This window comes from Chrysemys picta, chromosome 19 (assembly GCF_011386835.1).
Source record: "Chrysemys picta bellii isolate R12L10 chromosome 19, ASM1138683v2, whole genome shotgun sequence".
In the NCBI taxonomy this organism is placed as follows: domain Eukaryota; kingdom Metazoa; phylum Chordata; order Testudines; family Emydidae; genus Chrysemys; species Chrysemys picta.
The window spans coordinates 5669122-5690085 of record NC_088809.1 but is presented as its reverse complement, the minus strand read 5'-3'; the positions used below and the strand labels follow the sequence as shown (position 1 = coordinate 5690085).

Below are 20964 nucleotides of genomic sequence, written 5' to 3'. Positions count from 1 at the left end.
AGTATGATGCTTTGGAAGCTGCTCAAACAAAAGCCAAAAGAGAAATATGCTTCTGTCAACCATACACTTGGCTGCTGTTAAAAATAAAAGACAATTCCCATAAGCATGAACTGCTGCTGAGGTTTATAAAGTATAAAATGTAGATATCAAAACTGCACACATTTTGTGCTTTTCTTTTTATCTCAACTGAATACAATTTAGAAATGGTTACTTTAACACAAAAGACGTAATAAAAAGATATATGAATGGTTTTATACTTACGTTTTCACCAGTTATTTATAATGGATATCTTCATTACAGAATTTTAAATTTCTGAAATCTTTGAAAAAAAGCTATGTAGAAATCACATATCAATATGGTGGTAGCTTTTGCATGACTCCCATTAACAACAACAACAACATCTAATTCTACAGAACCTTCCAGCTAAGGATCTCGAAGCTCTTTACAGATAAGAATAAGATAAAACCTACCTCACAGGAAAGTTCATATCTCAATTTTACAGAAACTGAGTTACAGAGAGATTAAGTGACTCGCCAAGGTCACATCAGAAATATATAGCAAAGCCAGGAACAGAATCCAGATTTCTTAAGCCATTGCTTTACCCGATGGCCTTTCTTCCTTCCCATAAAAGTTACCGTACATAGCTAAATTTCTGCACAGCACTCATTATGTATCCACACACCATTCAAAATCTTAGCCAAATGCTTTAGTACAAGCCCTTTAGAAAGGGCAGCATATATCAGTGGTTCCACTGACTTCAGTTGAAGAATTTGGCTAAATGTTTCTGTGTATTGTGAAGAGGAAGAAATGTACAGACATGAAGAATAACGATGATAAATACCACATAAGAATCACCTGTTTGTGGAGGTGATGACGGTTTTCTCCACAGCCTTATAAATGTGTGTAGCAAGGAAGTTATTTAAGGGACAGGATAGTCTCAAGTAACCAGAATTTCTACCGTGTTCTAGTCAGGCATATGTGATGCAGTATGGCCTGAATGTCTAAGATTCAACACTGACTTTTATTATGTAAGTGCTTGGTACTGTACCTATGTTACACAAATCAACTGTATTCTAATGTCCTCAGACAGGAAAATGGCTTACAGAACCCAAAAGTATCTGATGTAGAAAACATCTCAACAACTATAACTTGGTCTTTCATTCCTGTACCACCATTTGGCTCCTCAGATGGGAAAAATGGCTATTACTTACTAAACTCAACATAAAATTACTCGAAAGAAAACTCCATGTATGAATTAAAAAACTCAAATGAGAAATGACCTTATTTTCATTGTAGCAGAACAGAAACTTATGAGTTCAAAATATTTTAAAAAATTATTGGAAGTCATAGATATTTCTATGGAAAAAATGTTCCATGGGATTCAGATATCTTGAGCTATGTTTTTATTTACAATTAAATTATTAAAAAACATATGAAAAAGTGATCATTTTAAGGCTTTCAAAAGCTCAGTGATTCATTTATAAGAGCCCAAATGTCTCCCATAAATGGTCCTTTTAATTTTTTTCTGTTGATGAATGTTACTCTGTTTTGAATTCACACCCACAACAGCAGATATTTCCCATACTGATAACAAAGAGGTTTTTTGTTAGTGCTGACTGAGGGGTCAGTGGCAGCTGCACTATGTGTGCAAAATAATCAGTATAAAATACTGGCTTGTAACAATGACTGCTCATTAGAATATAAAACAATTAGAATGTTGCATTTGTAAGCTAAGCAGCTGTTCCTGTATGCTTTAAATGCAACTTGTTACACGCTGGTTGCTCTTACTTTTTGCTTCTTTCAATTCAAAATTGCAATGAAAGATTAATTTAAATGGTGGTCGGTACAACTAATTTGGACTGCACTCTTGGAAATGTGAATTTGGATTTTCAGACCACAACAGTCAAACTGTAAAACAAATAATTTTTTCTCCCTAAATGATTGTCATGCTTCATATACCAATCTATATATCGAAGATTTAACTAGGAATTACTACGAAACAGAATTTTAGCAACCTAACTACTGCTAGAGATACTGATATTGAAACAATATTATTACAAAGTCTTATGGCACAAATATGAAGACTTCTTGTGCATCATGATCATCAGATAATACATAAAATATTAGGAAAATAAACTAAGTGATTATAATTTTAGGCCTGAAATATTTGCAGAAAGGGAATTTGGAATGGTCTGTTGAGTTACAGAATTTGCGATTTGTACTGTGTTGATTAGAAAAAATATCATGTAATCAACACAGCACAGATTGTTAATGTTGTATTCAATTTCAGTAATTTGCAGATTGCTGTATCTTCATAGAGCTCATTGTAGGGTCAGGGTCTAAATTTGAGGATTTTAAAACTGGCTTGCAGATTATTTGTTAGAAGACACAAAAATTTAATAAATTGATCATTGTAAATTATTTGCGCTGCTTTACTGCATATAAACATCCATTGTATGCACTGAATTAATCTAGCTTCATTGTGCTATCATATTCTTAGCCTACTATTGTAAAGAAAGCTTACAGTCAAATGGGTTATCTTTGTGATAAAAGATAATCTGCAATCACAGCTCCCAGTCAGCAGCTGGATCCAAATGGGCACAAGGCCCAACCCACACAAATGTGATTGCAGAACTGGGGCTTTAAATGGTACATAAATTGCTTTTATCAATGTTCTTGTAATGTACATTTATGTCACTGAATCAAAATGACATTGAAACTTTATAGACTTTTAGTCTATTTAAAATCTGACATCAGTTTGTTCTCACGACAGAATTTCACATCATAGTCTGAATTTTCTTCATGACAAAATGTTATTTCTTTATAATGTTCTTTCTAGTTTATGAATTAAAATCTCTCTTCATGTTATGCATGGATACATCTGTGGTCTTGTAATTACATAGCAATCTTCTTCTATATTGGGAAGTAATAACTACTGGGATTTTTAAATTTACAGGGATGACCGCAGCAGTAACTAAATACATCGGCTAAGATATTTCCAAAATAAGGGCATAAAATCAGGTCCACTGAAATCAACAGAAAGGCTCCCACTGACTTTGGTGGGCTTTGGACAAGGCCTGAGGTGGTTTGATTATCAGTGATAAACAGCCAACAATTGCCATTGAGGACATTGGGAGCTGTTGCTTGCTCAGCATTATTGAAAAGCACTATCTGTATCAGAAGAGACAGATATAAAGCGGAGTGTTATCAACACATTGAAAACACTGCAGACTATATCTTCTGACTAACCCTCTTAACAGCCTCATACATACTTACACACTTTACTTTAGATAGATAGAAAGAAATCTTAAGTTTATCTATCAAGAAATATTTCCTGTCAATGAGGTCTAAGAAATTATAGAAAGAATGGAAGACCTATCACTTGGAACATTTAAAATCAGATTGGACAAAGCACTAGAAAATGCAAGGTGGGAATGCATTGTCCAGAGGAGATGGACTAGCTTGACCCATAGGTCATTTCTCTTCACTAGGTTTTATAGGTCATATTGTAAGCCCTTTATTTACCCTGCTTATCAGTTACTCTCAGTTGTTCCGTGCTCACCAATCAGGCTTTCACAATCTAGCCCTATGACTCTAGGAAAGTAACAACAACAACAAAAGAGCAGCCCAGAAGTTTTGAAAACTACTTTGGGTATCCCTAAACCTCCAACTGCCAGAAGCTGTTAACCTGTTCTGTTCATTCCCTTAGATACGGGCCTAGATGGACCATTGGTCTGATCTAATATGGCTCTTATGTTCTTAAGTTAATAAAATATTTACAAAAACAATTAATATTCTGCTGCTGCTTGTTTTTAGAAGTATGCAAAGTTTCATATCTGCATAAAACACCAGAAACCAACATAACCTAAATTATACTCATATAGTGTTTGATTACTAAGAACTGAAAAAAGTAAGTACCAGTAATGTGTTTCTATCAAAAAGCTCCTATATGTTGGTGCTTTCCACATATAGAAGACTGTAATAGATTTGTATCTTTCTGCAAAATGGCTCAAAAATAGGAGACACATTGAGAGTTATATAAATAGGAGGTACAGGGAAACGTTAAGGTGTGGGGTGAAAGAAGCAGTATCCATTTAATACTGAGTTACCGGTTCTGAGCGGTCACAAAGCATCTGCTCTCAGGCTTCTCCCCAGTAACCCAGTGGAACCAGTGCAAATGGACTTCCACAGATTCCTGAAGAGGAGGAAGCATGTTATAGTGCCTCTGCCTTCCAGAGAGGAAGTTATGATGCCCCTGTGTCCTTCTTTACTCAGATTTGTTCCCTTCAATGCCTTGCAGTAGAGGAGAGCATGAAGCTCTATTGACAAAGAGAGAAGGGGCATGGGGAAGAACAGCTCCAGATCATCCCCAGCCCCTCTTTCCTAGAAGTTCACATACAGCTCTTCTAAAAATGTCTAGGGCATGACCATCCTACTTAAACTAAGCTCATAAGTATAAGTAGGAGCATTGCCAGCATATCGAGGGACGTGATAATTCCCCTCTATTCAGCACTGGTGAGGCCTCATCTGGAGTACTGTGTCCAGTTTTAGGCCCCGCACTACAAGGAGGATGTGGAAAAAATGGAACGAGTCCAGCAGAGGGCAACAAAAATGATTAGGGGGCTGGAGCACATGACTTATGAGGAGAGCCTGAGGTTACTGGGATTGTTTAAGTCTGCAGAAGAGAAGAATGAGGGGGGATTTGATAGCTGCTTTCAACTACCTGGAAGGGGGTTCCAAAGAGGATGGACCTAGACTGTTCTCAGTGGTACTATATGACAGAACAAGGAGTAACAGTCTCAAGTTGCAATGGGGGAGGTTTAGGTTGAATATTAGGAAAAACTTTTTCACTAAGATGGTGGTGTAGCACTGGAATGGGTTACCTAGGGAGGTGGTGGAATCGCCTTCCTTAGAGGTTTTTAAGGTCAGGCTTAATGAAGCCCTGGCTGGGATGATTTAGTTGGGGATTGGTCCTGCTTTGAGCAGGGGGTTGGACTAGATCTCCTGAGGTCCCTTCCAACCCTGATATTCTATGATTCATGTGAGCCCTCCTATTCTATGGCTTGCTAGGCCAAGATCCTAAGTATGCTACTTCCCAGGAACTATCACTAAGCCTCAGAAAAGTGCCCAGGAATCACTTGTAAGAATGTGGCCTATGTCCTCTTGAAGCCCAGCTCAACAAATATACCCTGCCATGCATTTGAATTACTAAATTGCAAAAGAATGAAGGGCAGAATGAAAAAATGGTTTACAAAGTTAAACATGAAAATAAATTAAAAATAAAATGATAGAGCGCTCTGTGCATGCAGATTTTGCTATAGCTAACTGTTTTCTCTCTTCTGGAAGATGTAGTGTAATCAATAGAAGAAAGATGAGTGATTGTGTCTCTGATTTTGGACTAAACTCAGCCTTTGTATGAGCAGCACAACTACACTGACTTCAATTGTGTTACATCTGCTAATGCCAGGGACGGTCTTGTTCCTTGTTGTTTGATTGTTTTATGAGTGGGAGAGGGGGATGTATAATCCCGAGGTTGAATTATACTGTTTCTGTATGAAATATAATTATATCTTGGAATAAAAAAGAGTGGATTAAGGCAGAATCCTTTGTTAAAAGGAACAACTGCGAGGGCAATGAGAGGCAAAGCAAGCATAGGTGCAGAGCACAACTGATTGCTGCTGAACGGCTAACCTGTCTCATAGGAGAAGAAAAGCAAGGATTTTGGAGTGGGAGGAAAAATCTATTTGGGTAAAGTACTAACATTTTTGCAGCATGCCTGAAATTTTAGTGGATGTAGGCCCTATTTAGCCTTACTCCACTTACAGCACTTACAGTATTGCTTACCAATGCACATTTGTTTGAGTGATTTGTTACTATGTTGTTTGTATGTTGTTACTGTGTTGTTTGTATTGTTCTAGTGTGTGCACACATATACACTTACATAATTTTATATGTATAAAGTCTCTATAGTTACATACTAAAATTCATACTAAATACATATGTCTCATACTGCATTTAATATTGTAGATCTGATTTAAAACAACTAAAAGTGCAATTTTACAGCACAATTCTTATACAATTTTTAAATTACACACGAGAGTGCTATAGAGTGTTCTTGTTGAAAATTTCCAAGGCATTTATCAAAACCCTATTAACAGTAAGGCATTTTAATACAAATAAAGAATCATTAATTTTGCCACAGCATTTCCATGCATATGTGTTCTATCAATCAGATAATGAATTATGTAGATATCATCAATATGTCTGAGATGCTGGTATAATAACGAGATGTTTGCTCACTATAGCTGAGAATAAATCTGTCCATTAGCATAGTCAAAAATCACCCTATTAATAAAAATACAAAAGTACACTTTGATGAATAAACATGTTTCCAATTAGCTTGCCGTACACTGTTTATTTAAACTTTTATCAGTAAATAAGGATCAGACATCCAATATTTCAATTACTAATACTGATTTACTTTGTAATACTAATCAGTAAAACCAACAACCTAACATGCTTTATAGTAAGTACCAAAAAAGGAGAATTGCCATTCAAATAATTCTGTTATATATATCAGTTTCTGACGGTAATTAATGTTAAAAATGATAAAATGGCCAACAAACAACAACAAAACTATTTTTCCCTCTTTCAGAAATAAAGGCATTATATTACATACGTTATGCTGTCAACCAGAGTTTACTATGAAACTTTAAGCTGATCTACTGATTTTCATTGCATCTTTTTGAAAACAATGTTAGTCTCCTTCTAGATCTGTCTACTCACAATTTCTAAACCAGATTATAAAGCTAAATCCATGCAAACCCTTAATGGATCAGGATTTCATTTCTAGTACTGCAAAAACTTCAGTTGTGGCCAAGTCTTATCAGCTACAGTGGCAGACAGATTACAGAAGATGTGCTATGGATAAGTATGAAGCACTACCAGCTTAAACCAATTACGCACTTAGGACAAAGTTGTCAAACCACAGATGAATGCCAAATCCTAACATTTAATTTCCTATGTACTTACATATTTTAAGGAGAATTATACTATAAATAGAGGTTATAGGAAGTACAAAAGACAGGTGGGTAAATATTACACAAAAGGAAATATTTAAAACTGTTATTGAAATATGATGGGGTGTAAATAATGAAGCCATTTTAATTCAATAAATACAATTTAAGAATCAAAAATGTCTGCTAGCCACAAGATTTCATTTCTTCCAGAAGTGAAATTTTAATGCTACCTGTGTTTACTTGTTGATGAATATTTCTTTAATTTTTGACAACTAATTCTCACAGTCTTTTAAAAGAAGAAGCTACATGAATTAAGCTGTTGCAAAACAATCCATAGCTGTCCTAATTGTTCTTCATACAATTGCAGGCAGGAAAAGGGGCAATAAAATGTGTGTGTATATAATTCAGTTTCTATGACTTACTTGCTTCAGTACTGTTACCCTGTGGCTTCTTCGTGGTGTTCTACAATGTTCTCAAAACATTAAAAAAATCATAATTAAGAAAGGCAGTGTACAATTTAATGCACATAATTAGCAATTATTTTATGCTCACTTCACAATAAAAATCTGTTGCAAACTAAGGGAAAGAAACATTAATGAGCTACTTCTGATGCTGCTCTGTGTACTGTGTTTGCATAATAATGAGGTCCAATCTGCCAGAAAACACATAAAGGACAAATTAATAAGGTCGTCATTTTTGTCTAATGATGCTTAATGCAGTTTTAGCAATCTGCTCAAGACAAAAGGCAGTCACTCAGACGTAGCCGATTATGCATTCGCGTGGCAGATGAAATCTTTATTAAACAGAATGATGAATCTGATTAACATGCGATAACAAATATACAGTCTGCGAAAATGACCACGCCACCTCCTGCAAGCATCCCTCACGTCGACTATTAAGGCTTTACTCAGATTGAGGTCAGACTGGTATTCCCGAAAGGCGCATTAAGATAAAAGTTTGCCAAATGTGGTAACATGATGAACAAAACAATATCCTGTTATATAAAAGCTACTGTCTCAACAGCTGACTGTCTAATCAGTTACAGTAACAACTGCTTAATAAGTTAAAAAATCTTTATCAAAAGAGCTTGGTTTAACTTTTAATAGGCGAGGGAAGATTTATTACATTAGCTGGGCTGGATCTCAAAGCACCAGGCTTTTGATTTGTAGCACTAAAAAATTTCCTATAGGTTTCAAAGTTCTCTCAGCTATGAGCATTCTATCATTTTAACACAGAAGAGAACATGGAAGTATGTAAAATTCTTTGGAGAACTTTCAGGAATAAAAATGGTTACTGTGATCATTCACATGGTGTTGATATCACATAAACCACACTGAAGCTTGTACAAGCCAATGGAGGTTTCTAGATCAACAGCAAGCACAATTTAACCAAACGCAAAGAAATTTGGTGCTGAATTAGCATACTGAACTTTGAATATAAATGGATGCTTTCTTAAAGTCTAGTTTAAACAATACATTAAAAAAATGAATTACATTATGGTAACCATTCAATTAAGACTTAAATTCAAGCTAAATTCATGGAAAAAATATGGTAGGCCTTCGTTAGAAGGCTATTTATTATAGAACAACTGAACTCCAGATCCTAATTCGATTGAAAACATTTTAAACTTGTTTTGCCATAACAGTGCACTTTTTATTACATGAAAAACCCTTTGGTTCCCAATTTATAAAGAGAGGAGGACATTTAATTTAAGATGACATCTGATCTCTCAAATTGACAACAGGCATGAAAATCATGGACTAGGCCGCAGTGTTAAACTTTGGTGTTGATTTTTCTCTCTTCAATCACATTGCTCAACAGCAGCAAGAATTTCATACTCAAGAACATGCAAATGCAAGCTGAAAATAACTGAGTCCCAGCTTCCGCACCATAAAACATTTGTGCTTGCGCTGATTTTCCTTTTAGTAGCATACAATAATCATTTCAATTTCTTTTAAATCTTTGTTTACAATAAATATATGAATTCCCAATTTAAAAAAAATAGATATTTGGTCAAAGTAAAATGATGCTAAAATTGAAACTACATTTACCTTTACTATCATTTGTCCTAAGCCTATAAAGAAACAAATAGCATCTCCGTCCCTGATACCCATCATCATCATCATGCAGGTCAACTGCTTACACTTAAAGAAATACAGGTACTGTCATACAACATTAAAATACACATATGAGGTGCAAAGTGTTACTGAAGTTCTAACAGTTGTTTCGCAAGTCTATCAAACATGACAAGGTTCATTCCTGAGTCGCTCTCTGAAACAAACACATGCATTAAGAGATTAGCTGCCTCTTTCCTGAATGCCCATAGCTTTCAAAATGCTCCATCAAAAACCAGATGTGGGCATTTTTTGGGAGTCTATGTTGCTCTTTTATAACCTACCATATTATTCCTTACTACATTTACCAATGCCAAAGATAGATATGACATCTAAAAACTATTGCCTTGCAGCTATTTCAGAATTATGAGTCATTATAAAGGGAGACTGTAGTAGCTTTATTTTCTGAATTATGTTCTAGCTGCCGAGTTCTTAAAAATACATTGGCCCTTATCGGTACCACACTGTGCACCATGCTCCGAGACCGGAGAATTCTAGCAAGTAGTGTCCGTTGGCATCCTGCATCCTCACTCTCCTCCTGCTACATGCTGAGGATATAAGGGGCGAGGTGGACCAACACCTCTCCAGTTCCTCCTCTAACCACAAATCAGAGGAACCGAAGCAGAAGGGAGGATGGCTAGTGGAATAGAGACAGGGACCACACATCTCAAAAAAACTCCAGATATAAAGGGTAAAGAAGAGGAAAGTTATTTAAGTGCTGGTCCCTACATGTATTTCACTGTGGGTGACTGACAAGCAGTACTCAAAATGGAAAAGAGTATGAGGATGCAAGTGATATGGCTGCTTGTAGAACTGCCATCCCAAAGGATGCGCCACTGGAGGAGACTTGGACCAAGGTATATGATCTTGTGAATGTGTGGACGGAACTCTATGTTGCTGCCTTGCAAACGTAAAGCAGAGTTATGTCTTGAATGATGCTACTGATGCAGCCTGTGCTCTCATACAGTGAGCCCTTACCTCATCTGGGGAGGAAGGTGTGCAAGTTTATAAATTAGGATTCAGCCAGAGATCTACTTGGAGATCCTCATCACATTTCAAGGGAATGAAGTCTCTTCCCTAAGCTAGAGGTCTGGGGCTTTGGGAATAGCACAGTTAAGTGGATAAGCTCATTTATGTGAAATTCCAAAACTACTTTAGGGGTGAATGTCAATGTAGTCATAGCAAGACCTTGTCTTTATGAAATGTAGCATAAGGAGGGTCTGCTGTTAGGGATCCCAGTACACCTACTTTTCTGACTGAGGTGACAGCAACGAGGAAAGCAACTTGCATAAACAGATGAAGCATTCAATAGCTAGCTAGGGGGGTTGAAAGGTGGCTTGGTATTGGTGAAAGTACTAAATTAAGGTCCCTTTGAGGAGCTGGGCTTATTACCAGTGGGAAAATTCTAACTAAGCCCTTTAAGAAACTGGAGGTGATTGGGTGAGTAAAGACAGAGTAGCCATTCGATGGACAGTGACATGCACTGATTACCACCAGGTGAACCCATATCGAGCTAAGGGAAAGAAACATCATCTTGAGGATAAGGAAGTAATCCAAAATATGAGGAATACCCATTGTCTCAGGAGACATACAGAGCTGCTGGGTCCAGACAGAAATGCTTCCACTTGGCTAGATAACATTTTCTCATGGAGTCTTTTCTGATTGTGATGAGGTGATAACCAATTAACCCATTAGGCAACCCAGGAGCTTAAAGCAGAAGGGGCTGCTGGGAAAAGGCAGACACCCCTAGGAGAAAGGAAGAAGTGAGTGGAGACTGCAGGCTGCGGTCACTCCCTAGGAAGAGGGAGGAGGCTTTGGGAACTGGCAGGCCCAGGAAGAAAAGGGAAACCAGTGGTAGGAAGAAGCCCAGGGATAGAGCAATGAGGCCAGAGAGAGAAGGGCAAGACTGCTGAGCTGAAGGTCCCTGGGCCGGAAACTGAAGAAGAGGGTGGGCCTGGGTTCCCCTACCAGTCACTGGCAAGTGGCACAGAGGCAGTGAGCGGGAAGACTTCCTAGGACTATTGAGGAGCTAAACCTCCCCCGGAAGTTGGGGAACATGGACAGTGACATGGTTGGAGGACTGAGCCATGAAGAGGATGCTGGATTCCTGAGGCTGTGGGAGGAGCTGCAGACCAGCGGCGTGATGGTGTTAAAAACCATGGGGGTGGGGGAGCGCATTAGCCTCAAGCTAATCCCCAGAGTACCAGGAGGAGGCACCAGTCCGCTGGTGAGTGGTGCGCTCCTACAACACTCCTATTTGTAAGAACGGCTTGCACAGTTTCGGAACAGAAACGTTCTAGCTCCAGTGCCCATCTAAATACCAAGAGGTGAAGAGCTTCCGGGTTGGGATGTATGACTTTACCATTCCCTTGAGTCAAAAGATCCAGGAAAGGATGAATACTGATGGACAGCCAGACTGACATATGCTGGAGACCTGGGAGCCAGAATTGCCTGGGCCATTTGGGTGCAAAAAGAATGACTCATTCTCTATCCTATCGAATTCTTCCATAGTATTCAAGGAAGCAGCGGGATAAGAGGATAGACATAATTCAGGTGGAGGACGGGTCTCAACCCTCTTGTCATTTTGGGGACTAGAGAATATTTGGAATAAAACCCTTTTCCCTGATGTTAAAGAGGTGTCCACTCTATGGCTGGTTGGAGGAGGAATTTTACCTCCTGAAGGAGAATCTTATCATGACAGTGATCCCTGAAGAGGAATAGGGAAAGGATGCTGGGAGGAGGTGGGGAGAGAAACTCAATGGTATAGCTTATGGGGCTTGTGTATACATACCTAGGGAGCAGACAGTTGTCCTGGAGTCTTTTGGCGAATGCAAATGTGTGTCTGTCTTCTGGTGGAAAAGATTGATCTCATTAAAGGAAAAGTTCTCTACAGGGGGCCCCTAAGAGTGTAGCCCAGCACAACCTTACAGCAGTTGCCATAGATCTCAAAACAGTATCAGCTGCATCGACTGCCGCTTGTAATGAGGTCCTTGCCACTAATTTACCCTCATCAATAAGGGCTTGAAATTGAGCCATATACTCCTGGGGTAACTTGTCTTTACAGTCCAGGAACTTAGAATAATTTTTAAAAAATCATATTTTGCCAGGAGAGCTTGGTAGCTGGAAATTCTAAATTGGAGGTTGGTGGAAGGAAACACCTTTCTCCTCATAAGGTCTAAACACTTGGCCTCCTTATCTGCCCTTGGGTGGTGTTGTCTGGAACTTTCCATGGCTGCTTGGAGAGTTTGGGGCAGGGTCGGAGAACAAGAACTCTGCTCCCTTAGCCTTAGACAAAGAACAGCTTTTCTGCCCTCTTAGAGGTAGGGACAAAGGCAACTGGCAAGTGCCATAGAGTTCTTGCCAGTTCCTATATGACCTCATTGACTGGTGTAGTAGAAAGAGAGATCCTGGAGCACTGGACCTGGTGAAAGACCTGAACCACACTCAGAAAGGCCAGGCTGAGCTGTGAACCAAAGTCAGGTGAGTATTGAAGCAGATGCTTACAAGTTCACTGTCCAGTACATGAACTTGGCAAAGGTTCTGCTAGTGTTGCTAAAACACAGGCACTCCTAAGTAGTACCAGGCACTGGGTAAGTATGTGAATACATTCCAAAAGATTAGCCCAGGTACACCCTGACCTAACACAAGATAAGATGGTTTGACGGAAGTGATGAATAGGAATGTTTTGCCCAAGACATCTGGAGCAAGGTTACAAGGGGAAGTAACAAGCAGATGTCATGAAACACGTAAGGTGGTACATAAGTTATTTGTCTACATCTATAAATGTTGGGGTGCCTCATCTTTGTGTGGTCGAGGGGACAGTAGAAATTCCCGCTGCTGACTGAGCCGCTCCGTGCCACAGGGTACTCATGTGTTAGTGTACTTGTAGCTTCTATGGGATGCTTGGACTGTGCCTTGAGGGCAATAAATCTAGCTGCTTGCCCTTGTCACCAAACTGTGCCTGTGGTCTTTTTTTTAAGAGTAACATCAAGGTCTGCTGAATTAGCAGGCTGCATTCTGCTAGTGCTGATAACACCAGAGCTCCAAGAACAGAAGGATTGAGCAGCTGTAATAGCTCAGTAGCCTGGACAAGGAAGCAGCGGACAGTATTACCAAGGCAATGACATTCCAGCCTTCTTCACTTACTAACTGGCAGGGCTATTCTGCTAGATCCTGTAGATGTCCAGGAGCGTGAGTTGTGAGACCTGGACCTCCTCTAAGGGGATCTACAGCCCTTCTGCTACTCTCCAACGCAGCTTTTGGAATGGTCGGTGGTCATTTGGAGGAGATGGCAAGGCTGGAGCAACCGCCTCATTAGGAGAGGAAGATTAAATATTTGTTGGTACTGATAGTATGAATGGATCTGGTTCATCCTCTTCCTCCTCCATAGGTTCAGGTTGGCCTCTTGGAGGAGAGGGGTGGTAAGGCTCTTACTGGATCGCACAGACTCCGGATGCTGTGTGAACGGGTCCCATGGCCCTCTACTAAGGCCAATATGAGGAGTGAAAAAACAGGTTATGGTTGACCCCATAAGGCATTGGATACCATCAGTCCTGAGGAGGGGGTCCCTACTTGGACAGATGAGATTGGTAGTAGAAGATTCTTGATCTCCTCTGGGCTGAATGCCCTCAGGGGAGGGGAAGGAAGGTTTAGCAGTATGTCCAACTCTCGAAGCATGAAGAGAACAAGGGAACAGGTGTGGACAACGGACACTACTTGCTAGAATTCTCCAGTCTCGGGCATATGGGGGAGTGTGTGCCTACCCTACAGTGGGGAACACATAAGGACCATCACTCGAAGAAGAATTAACAGACCTGTCGCTCATTTGCAGCCCAGTTGCTGGGTCAATATCCAACTGTTTGGTTACCAGATTTTGTAATGCCCTTTTGTTATAACCAACTATGTGTCCTCTGATATTTTCTAATTACTAGACCACCTTTTTCTGATTTTCACTTCCTATTTTACTCCTCCATAGACAGTCACCCTCTGAGTTAATATAATGTTACCTTTGCCATTATACACGCCTAATCAAGCTTTTTTCTTGCAGGAAAATAAGGATCTACCACTTTGCACAATCTTTGTATATTGTGTGCTTTATTGTACTATATCAGAATATCGATGCACAGAATAAAGTAATACTTAAAGTGGTCTAGTTCAATTACAATCTTCAGAGGAGGATTACATGTTAATTATCACCTTCTTGAACAGTATGGAAAACTAAAAAAAAGGAAAAGCAGTACTTTTTGCCAAGAACTTTATTACTGTACTTTCTAAATAGTTTTAGGTATATTAGGAAAAATTATTTGGAAATAGGTCCACATTGGGTAAAAATACTAAAACATCAATTAATGGGTATGTTTCCAGTTAAAAAGGAAAGGGAGAGGTTAAGACCTGGAAGTAGATTAAGACTATAATGCTAGCTTATTCTGCACATTAATAAAAATACGAAATATATAAATTTAATGACAATCGATTCCACAGCTATATATTGGCTGACATTGGCTGTACAAACTACACTCTCACACAAAACAACAGAAGGGTGAAACACTTGCTCTCATTTGCACACGCAATCCTTCATATTTCCTAGCATAAGTTACAAAATCATCACTTTAAAAAATACACTAAAATAAAAGATTACTGTTCAAAACATCTAAACTTGGTAAATCATGAACTCATTTTATTATAACTTACAGTGATCATCTATTTTATATTGTTGGGTAATAATTCAGATGCATAGAGTGAAACACACAGACAGAAGATATTTATACATACAGAGAACATGAAAAGGTGGAAGTTGTATACCATTTGTACGCATACCAATTGTAAGAGGCGAATCAATTGAGATGAGCTATCAGTAGCAGCAGAAGAAAAAACTTTGAAGTGATAATCGAGATGACCCATAGAAGGTGTGAGGAGAACTTAACATGGGGGGAAGTTTCACAACCTCTCTAAGCAATTTATTCCAGTGCTTAACTACCCTGACAGTTAGGAAGTTTCCTAATGTCCAACCTAAACCTCCCTTGCTGCAATTTAAGCCCATTGCTTCTTGTCCTATCCTCAGAGGTTAAGAACAATAATTTTTCTCCTCCTTGTAACAACCTTTTATGACCCTTTGCTCTTCTGTTTTGTTCCCAGATCAGTCAGTGCTCCTTTTATATGAAATATTAGTAAATGCTGGATATTTTGATAATAAAATTAAAACTATAGACAGTCTATCAAATTATCTACAGACACTGAAAAAGGTCTTGATTTAAGGTGACCTAATCTCAGTTACTAAACACTCTAGTGTAAATAATTTCAAACCTATCTGGTAGAAGCATGACTTAAGTAACCTACATTTTTCCCTATTTAAAAGTATATTTTCACTCTCTTTAAAACTGGCATTTAGATATGTTCAATCGATACATACAACTCATTTGCTACCTCTGATACACAATATGAACCAATTGAACTTACCCATGACTGTGCATTGTTATTGAGATCAATAATTTCAGCTCCTACCAAAGGACACGGAGAAATAGACCGGATGACACAGTTTCTGCATTGCAAATAGCTGGTCAGAGAACATTCCTTCACATTCCAGATAGCATTTAAAGATAAACCTGTGTCCAAGTCTTCCAAAAAGAAAGAAAAAATCCTTTCATACATACATCCAGAGACATCTTAAAAGAAAGTAATATTACAAGTTTGATTTGTGAAATGTTTCACATGTGAAAAATCCAAATGGACATTCAGTTTTTAGTATGTCAATAAGTAAGAGAGAGAAAAGTAATGAAGAGGAAAACTTTGTAATATTTAATAATTTTAATAAGAGAATAATTCATTCAATTAGAATCATCTGACAAAATCATATCTAATAGACTATGCAGTCTAGTAGTAACAAAGCAGTCTATACATTAACAAAAATCTTTTTTCTTTGCTTTTGGTATATATCAGCTAAATGTGCAGTAAAAGGAAAGTTAGTTACCTGTAACTAGATCTCACCAAGTATATTGCCTCTGCAGATCCCCTAATTCAGAATACCATGGAATGACATGAAGAATTGAGGAAGAGAAGATGCATTGGTGTGGATTAGAAGGCAACAGGTCAAATTCACTGCTGGTGTAAACAGATGCATCTCAACAGAAGTCAATAGAGTTATGCTTGCTTACACCAAACAATGAATTTAGTGTGGCACTCCATCTACAAGGGAGTAACATTCCTTTTTCCACACAGAATTGCTTCTGCATATTCCCCAGTCCTGGGAGGTTGACTAGCATTAACAGTAACTACACTCTAGAAGAGGTGTGAGGACTCCTTTGTTAAACAACTGCTTTCCTGTAAAGAATATCAGTCTTAACTGCCTAGTCAAAAGGGTAGAACTGGTGTGGCAGCTATACAGATTTCAAAAGAGAAGACATTTCTCAAGATCATCATGGAAGCTAGCTTGGTTGGATGTAACAGAAGTGGCCTGCAGGACTGGATACCTGCGTGGTTAACATAGTTGAATAAAGTTTAACCAATTAAGATTATATTAAAGCAAATATTGATTCCTCATTGGACTTGTCCCCAAATGCCAAAATAACTTTATAAATCTGCAAAAAGATTTTTTATTATCCAGGTAATAATGCTGCAATACCACCGGACATCTAATTTATGTAGCTTTGCTTTCCTTGGTAAGTTACAATGCCTAGTGAAGAAGAATGAGGGGCTGATGGACTGGTTGAGATGGAATTCAGACATCATTACAAGGAGAAATTTGGGTAGATCTTATCCTTTTGGAGTGCTACTCTGAAACTTTTCATTATGAAAGGTGTATCGGCTATAAGTACTTCTATTTCACTCACTCCTGGCTCAATGCAATGGCTACTAGGTATACAGCCTGGGAGAAACAAATGTTAAAGGGTCCACTTGCCAACGACCTAAAAGGAAGAGCCCATGAGTCTCATCAGCACTTAATTCAAATTCCATGAATGTGAGGGGGGGTCTCACATGATAAGTCTGACATGAAGTGAGCTCTTAATGAATAAGGATTTGGCAATCAGTATGGGGTATGTATTAGCCATCAGAGAGATTTACCTTCATACTTCACTTGAGTTTGATAAACCTTCAAAGTTTCTTTAAGATGACTAAGACTTGCATCATCTGTGATGATCAACACCACATTATCATCTTCTGAAATGGCACCTAATTCACACATGCAATTGCTAAGAGATTCTGTAGCTCTTACATTTGTATTTCTGAAGAGTTTCTGGACTATTTGCAGCTCTGCATTACTGCAGAAAGCTTTTTTCAAAGTTCCTAAAATTAAAAAAGTAGAGGTTAAAGTATTCTTTTTATACACACAGTTTTGAATACAATACAGTTTGAATACACTGCAAACTTTCCACATTTACAAGATGGTAATTTAGGCCCAGATCCGACACCTCTTCAAGTCAATGAAAAGACCTCCATTGATTTAAATGGGCTTTGGACAGTGACCTTATTTTATTTTTCTAATGTATCCCAAATCTACTTATCAATGAGTGTTTTTTTTCTAGTATAAATACTAACCTGATGAGTGAGTTTGAATCTATTTTCCATAAATTGCATTTATGTTAAATTTTCATCAAAATGTGACAGATTTTACACTTCCATCAATCAACTGACAAAAGGAGTCTAATCTAAACAGTAAAAAACCTATTGCTGCCAATAGACACATTGGTGCCCACCAATGCTAAAGCACCCCAGAGCTTCAGAATGGTTTCATTTCCTGTACCACACTTCCACTTCACTATATATCAATTGCCAAAGGCACAAGAACAGACAATTTAATGTTTAAGAAACAGATGAAAGGTCAGGAATTTATTGATGACATTAGACCATGTTGCCCTCTAAGTGTTCCACGTGCCGCAGTAGTGCCCTGGTGTTATAGTTGACATCTCCAGCGCCCGTTAGCCATTTCTTTGGCCCTGTGATAGCCTCTCTCTCTGGCTAGGTCTTCCGTGGCTCAGCTCCCTTTTCCAGTTCTGTTCCCTTTCAGGGTAACAAAAGTCCAACTAAAGAATCCACGCCAACATCCAAACAAAAGATCCTTCTACCCCTCTCAGGCTGTGAAGTTCCCCATGCTTGACCACTATTCCTGGCGCCTGCAGAGTTCCTTCTTTGCTGCTTTGGCTGAGCACTGCTTCCCAAGGCTTTTTCTCTGGATGTCCTCCTTCTTAGCAGACTGCTTCTCCTGCCTGGGAATGGTGGCAGCTTCTCACAGGCCCTATGTCAGCACCTCCCACAGGAGCCTAACCTGCTCCCTGTGGGTCTCTCCAGCCTGCCTTCACCAGCCTCTTCCCAGGGAAAAAACTCCCCTTGCTCCTCTCTCCTGGGTTTCCTTCCTCCTCTCTCTCTATGCAGTCCTCCCTGATCCTTGCACAGCTGGAGTCACTATGCTAAGCTACCAGATCAGGATCCCATGGAGGATAATAGCAACATCACAGGCAAGGCTGAGCCTGATTCACCTTAAAGAACCAGCCAGCCTGTGACAAGCCCCAAAAGTAGGTCGTTCTGAAAGTGGATGATCCTTTACTACTTTTGGCCTGCTTTTCTGTATTCATATAATAATGCTCATCTTGCTAGCCAGGTTTAAAACTTTGATGGATCCAGAAGCAGTGGGGACAGCCCTCACTTCCTCTACCCCTGGGTTAAGGGGGCACCTGGAGATCACCGAGCAGGAGCAGCTGGGGGAGTGCTCTATGTGCTCTTCCTGGTTCCCCCTTCCCATCTCTGAAGAATAAGTGTATGGGAGAGGGTGCTGCTCCTTTCTCATTCCTCCACAGCCCCTTCCATGATGGGAGGAGGAAGGCTATCCTATCTGGTGGCCAGGAAATGGATTCTGACCTGCCTACTGCAACTGGTATTGGACAGGGGAGTTAGGAGGGGCCATGTGCCTAGCCCTCCCTTGCTCTGGAGGGTGGTCTCTCCTTACTTTTATTGCCGCGAGTAGCCATTCTGAGCTCTTTTGCTTTCTGCTGCCAAGCTGCCAGTTTGGTTCCATTCAAGCCCCACTCGGAGGCTATGTCTCCACGAGGAGGGAGGGGCGTGATTCCCAGCTTGTGTACACAGTAGCTCTCCTTGAACAATCCTAAGTATAAATAGCAGTGTAGCAGGGGAACTAGCAAGGAAGGCATGGCTTAGCCATGTTGAGTACAAACCTGCCTGAAACTGGTGAGTAAGTACTTGGCACAGTCTTGCCACTACCCGTTCTACAGTGGCTACACTACACTCAATGAAAACTAGCATGAGTATGTGTATGTGAGCAGGGAATCACACCCCTAGCTCATAGCATAGGCATAGCCATATTCTCCCCATCTAATGGACGAGATCTCTGTAGATACCAGGGTAGAGGCTCATTGCCAGACTTCGTTTGGAGATCTGGAAGGAATTTTTCCCATCTTGCAAAATTGGCAAACTGCTGTGTGGATTTTTTCACCCCCATCCAGTATCTCTGAGATCCATTTTGGGTTTATATTACATTTTGCGACTTCAGTGGGTTCTAGTACGGCTGGTGAGTTAGAAAGGGTCCAAGGGGAAGACCCTGTAACCCAAGGGGCTTCTTGGGCATGGGCCCAGAGTATAACATTTGCACAGTGAGGGGGCATGTTTCCACATGTCATGCTGCATGTGGCTCCCCTCATCTAATTTCTCCTACCTCCTGTTTGTAGGTGGGGAGTGGATTGGGACTCTGACTGCCAGCCAGGCTCCCTGAGTAGGCCTGAGAGTGTTAAGGGGGCGGGACATGGCCTTCATAGCTCCCCTCAGGTTTGCAGAACCCAGGGCCACTGGTGCCAAGATGAAATCTGCATTGGAACAGCCCAAACATGTAGTTGGGAGGAATGGTCCCTGTTGGTTAAGAATTTTAATAAAGTTGTAGCCTCTGCATTTAACCATACTATGGCATATGTGTCTCATTGTTTCCATGTTGTCATCAATGAATGTTGATGCTAACATCCCTAGCTATGCCACTAGTATATGTGGTCTAGTAGCATGACTCTACAACCTTAGTGAGCAAGGCCATTATCATTACCATAAAGGTTTGGGAGTCCAAAAGAGGGTTAGATGTCTCACAAGAACAAATTAAATCATAGTCAAACAAAGAATTTATAATCTATGTTTGACATGACACAACAAGTGAGGGTTAAAAATAGACAAAAGTAAGCAGTGGGACAGGAAGGAAGAAGAATGACAAGAAGATCATGTTATGCAGGAAGGCATGTATTTCCATCAAAAATATATTTTTGGTCTTTTTCAAATTACGCTGCCAAAATACCACCACATCTCATTAGCCATAGTCATCCCACATAATGACAACACCTCACAGAGGGAAAGGACACATCTCCCAAATATGGCAGGGCTGGGAGGTAAAACACACCCTTGCCCCTTGATCTCTCTAATCTGGGGATGCTGCCAGAACCAACTGTCACAGACTGTGCTATCCAATTAGCTGGCATACTCCACTTAAATAGATGCCAGCTGTGCTGCAAGCCAGGTTACTATGTTGAGGTTTAAAACACTATCAAACAGGCAGAGCAACAGTGAGACTGCTTCCATTAGCCACCACTTTTATGGTAATTCACCAGCCTGTCTCTAAATTTAGGGAAAGGCCAGTGCGATAGATAATAAAAAATGCTATTTGTCAGTCAGAGACTACTGTTCCACACATTCTAAGAGGGTCTGTTGTCTGCAATGAGACTTCAGGTGAAAACGAAGAAGCTGCTTTACTGTAATAACGTCGGTGAAAAGAAATGCTGCAAATCTAAAATCTGTCTTAAAGAAATAATTAATTTACTAATTACCTTATCCTTCTGGTTAACTAAGGATTA

At 39.5% G+C, this 20964-nt stretch overlaps 1 protein-coding gene across 11 annotated transcripts in view; it reads right to left on the bottom strand.

Annotated features, from left to right (window-relative positions):
• Positions 1-20964, bottom strand: part of BRIP1 (BRCA1 interacting helicase 1) — a 142179-nt gene that overhangs the window by 3018 nt on the left and 118197 nt on the right. The window contains exons 22-23 of one of the 11 annotated variants that reach the window (XM_065573189.1): positions 17192-17413; positions 15588-15747 (exon numbers count right to left, since the gene is read on the bottom strand). The exons of the other annotated variants lie outside the window; for them this stretch is intronic. Coding sequence (XP_065429261.1) covers positions 17405-17413 — 9 coding nt within the window. The 3' untranslated portion in view covers positions 15588-15747; positions 17192-17404. Of the gene's footprint in view, positions 1-15587; positions 15748-17191; positions 17414-20964 lie in introns of those variants that run through there. 11 annotated transcript variants of the gene reach the window in all.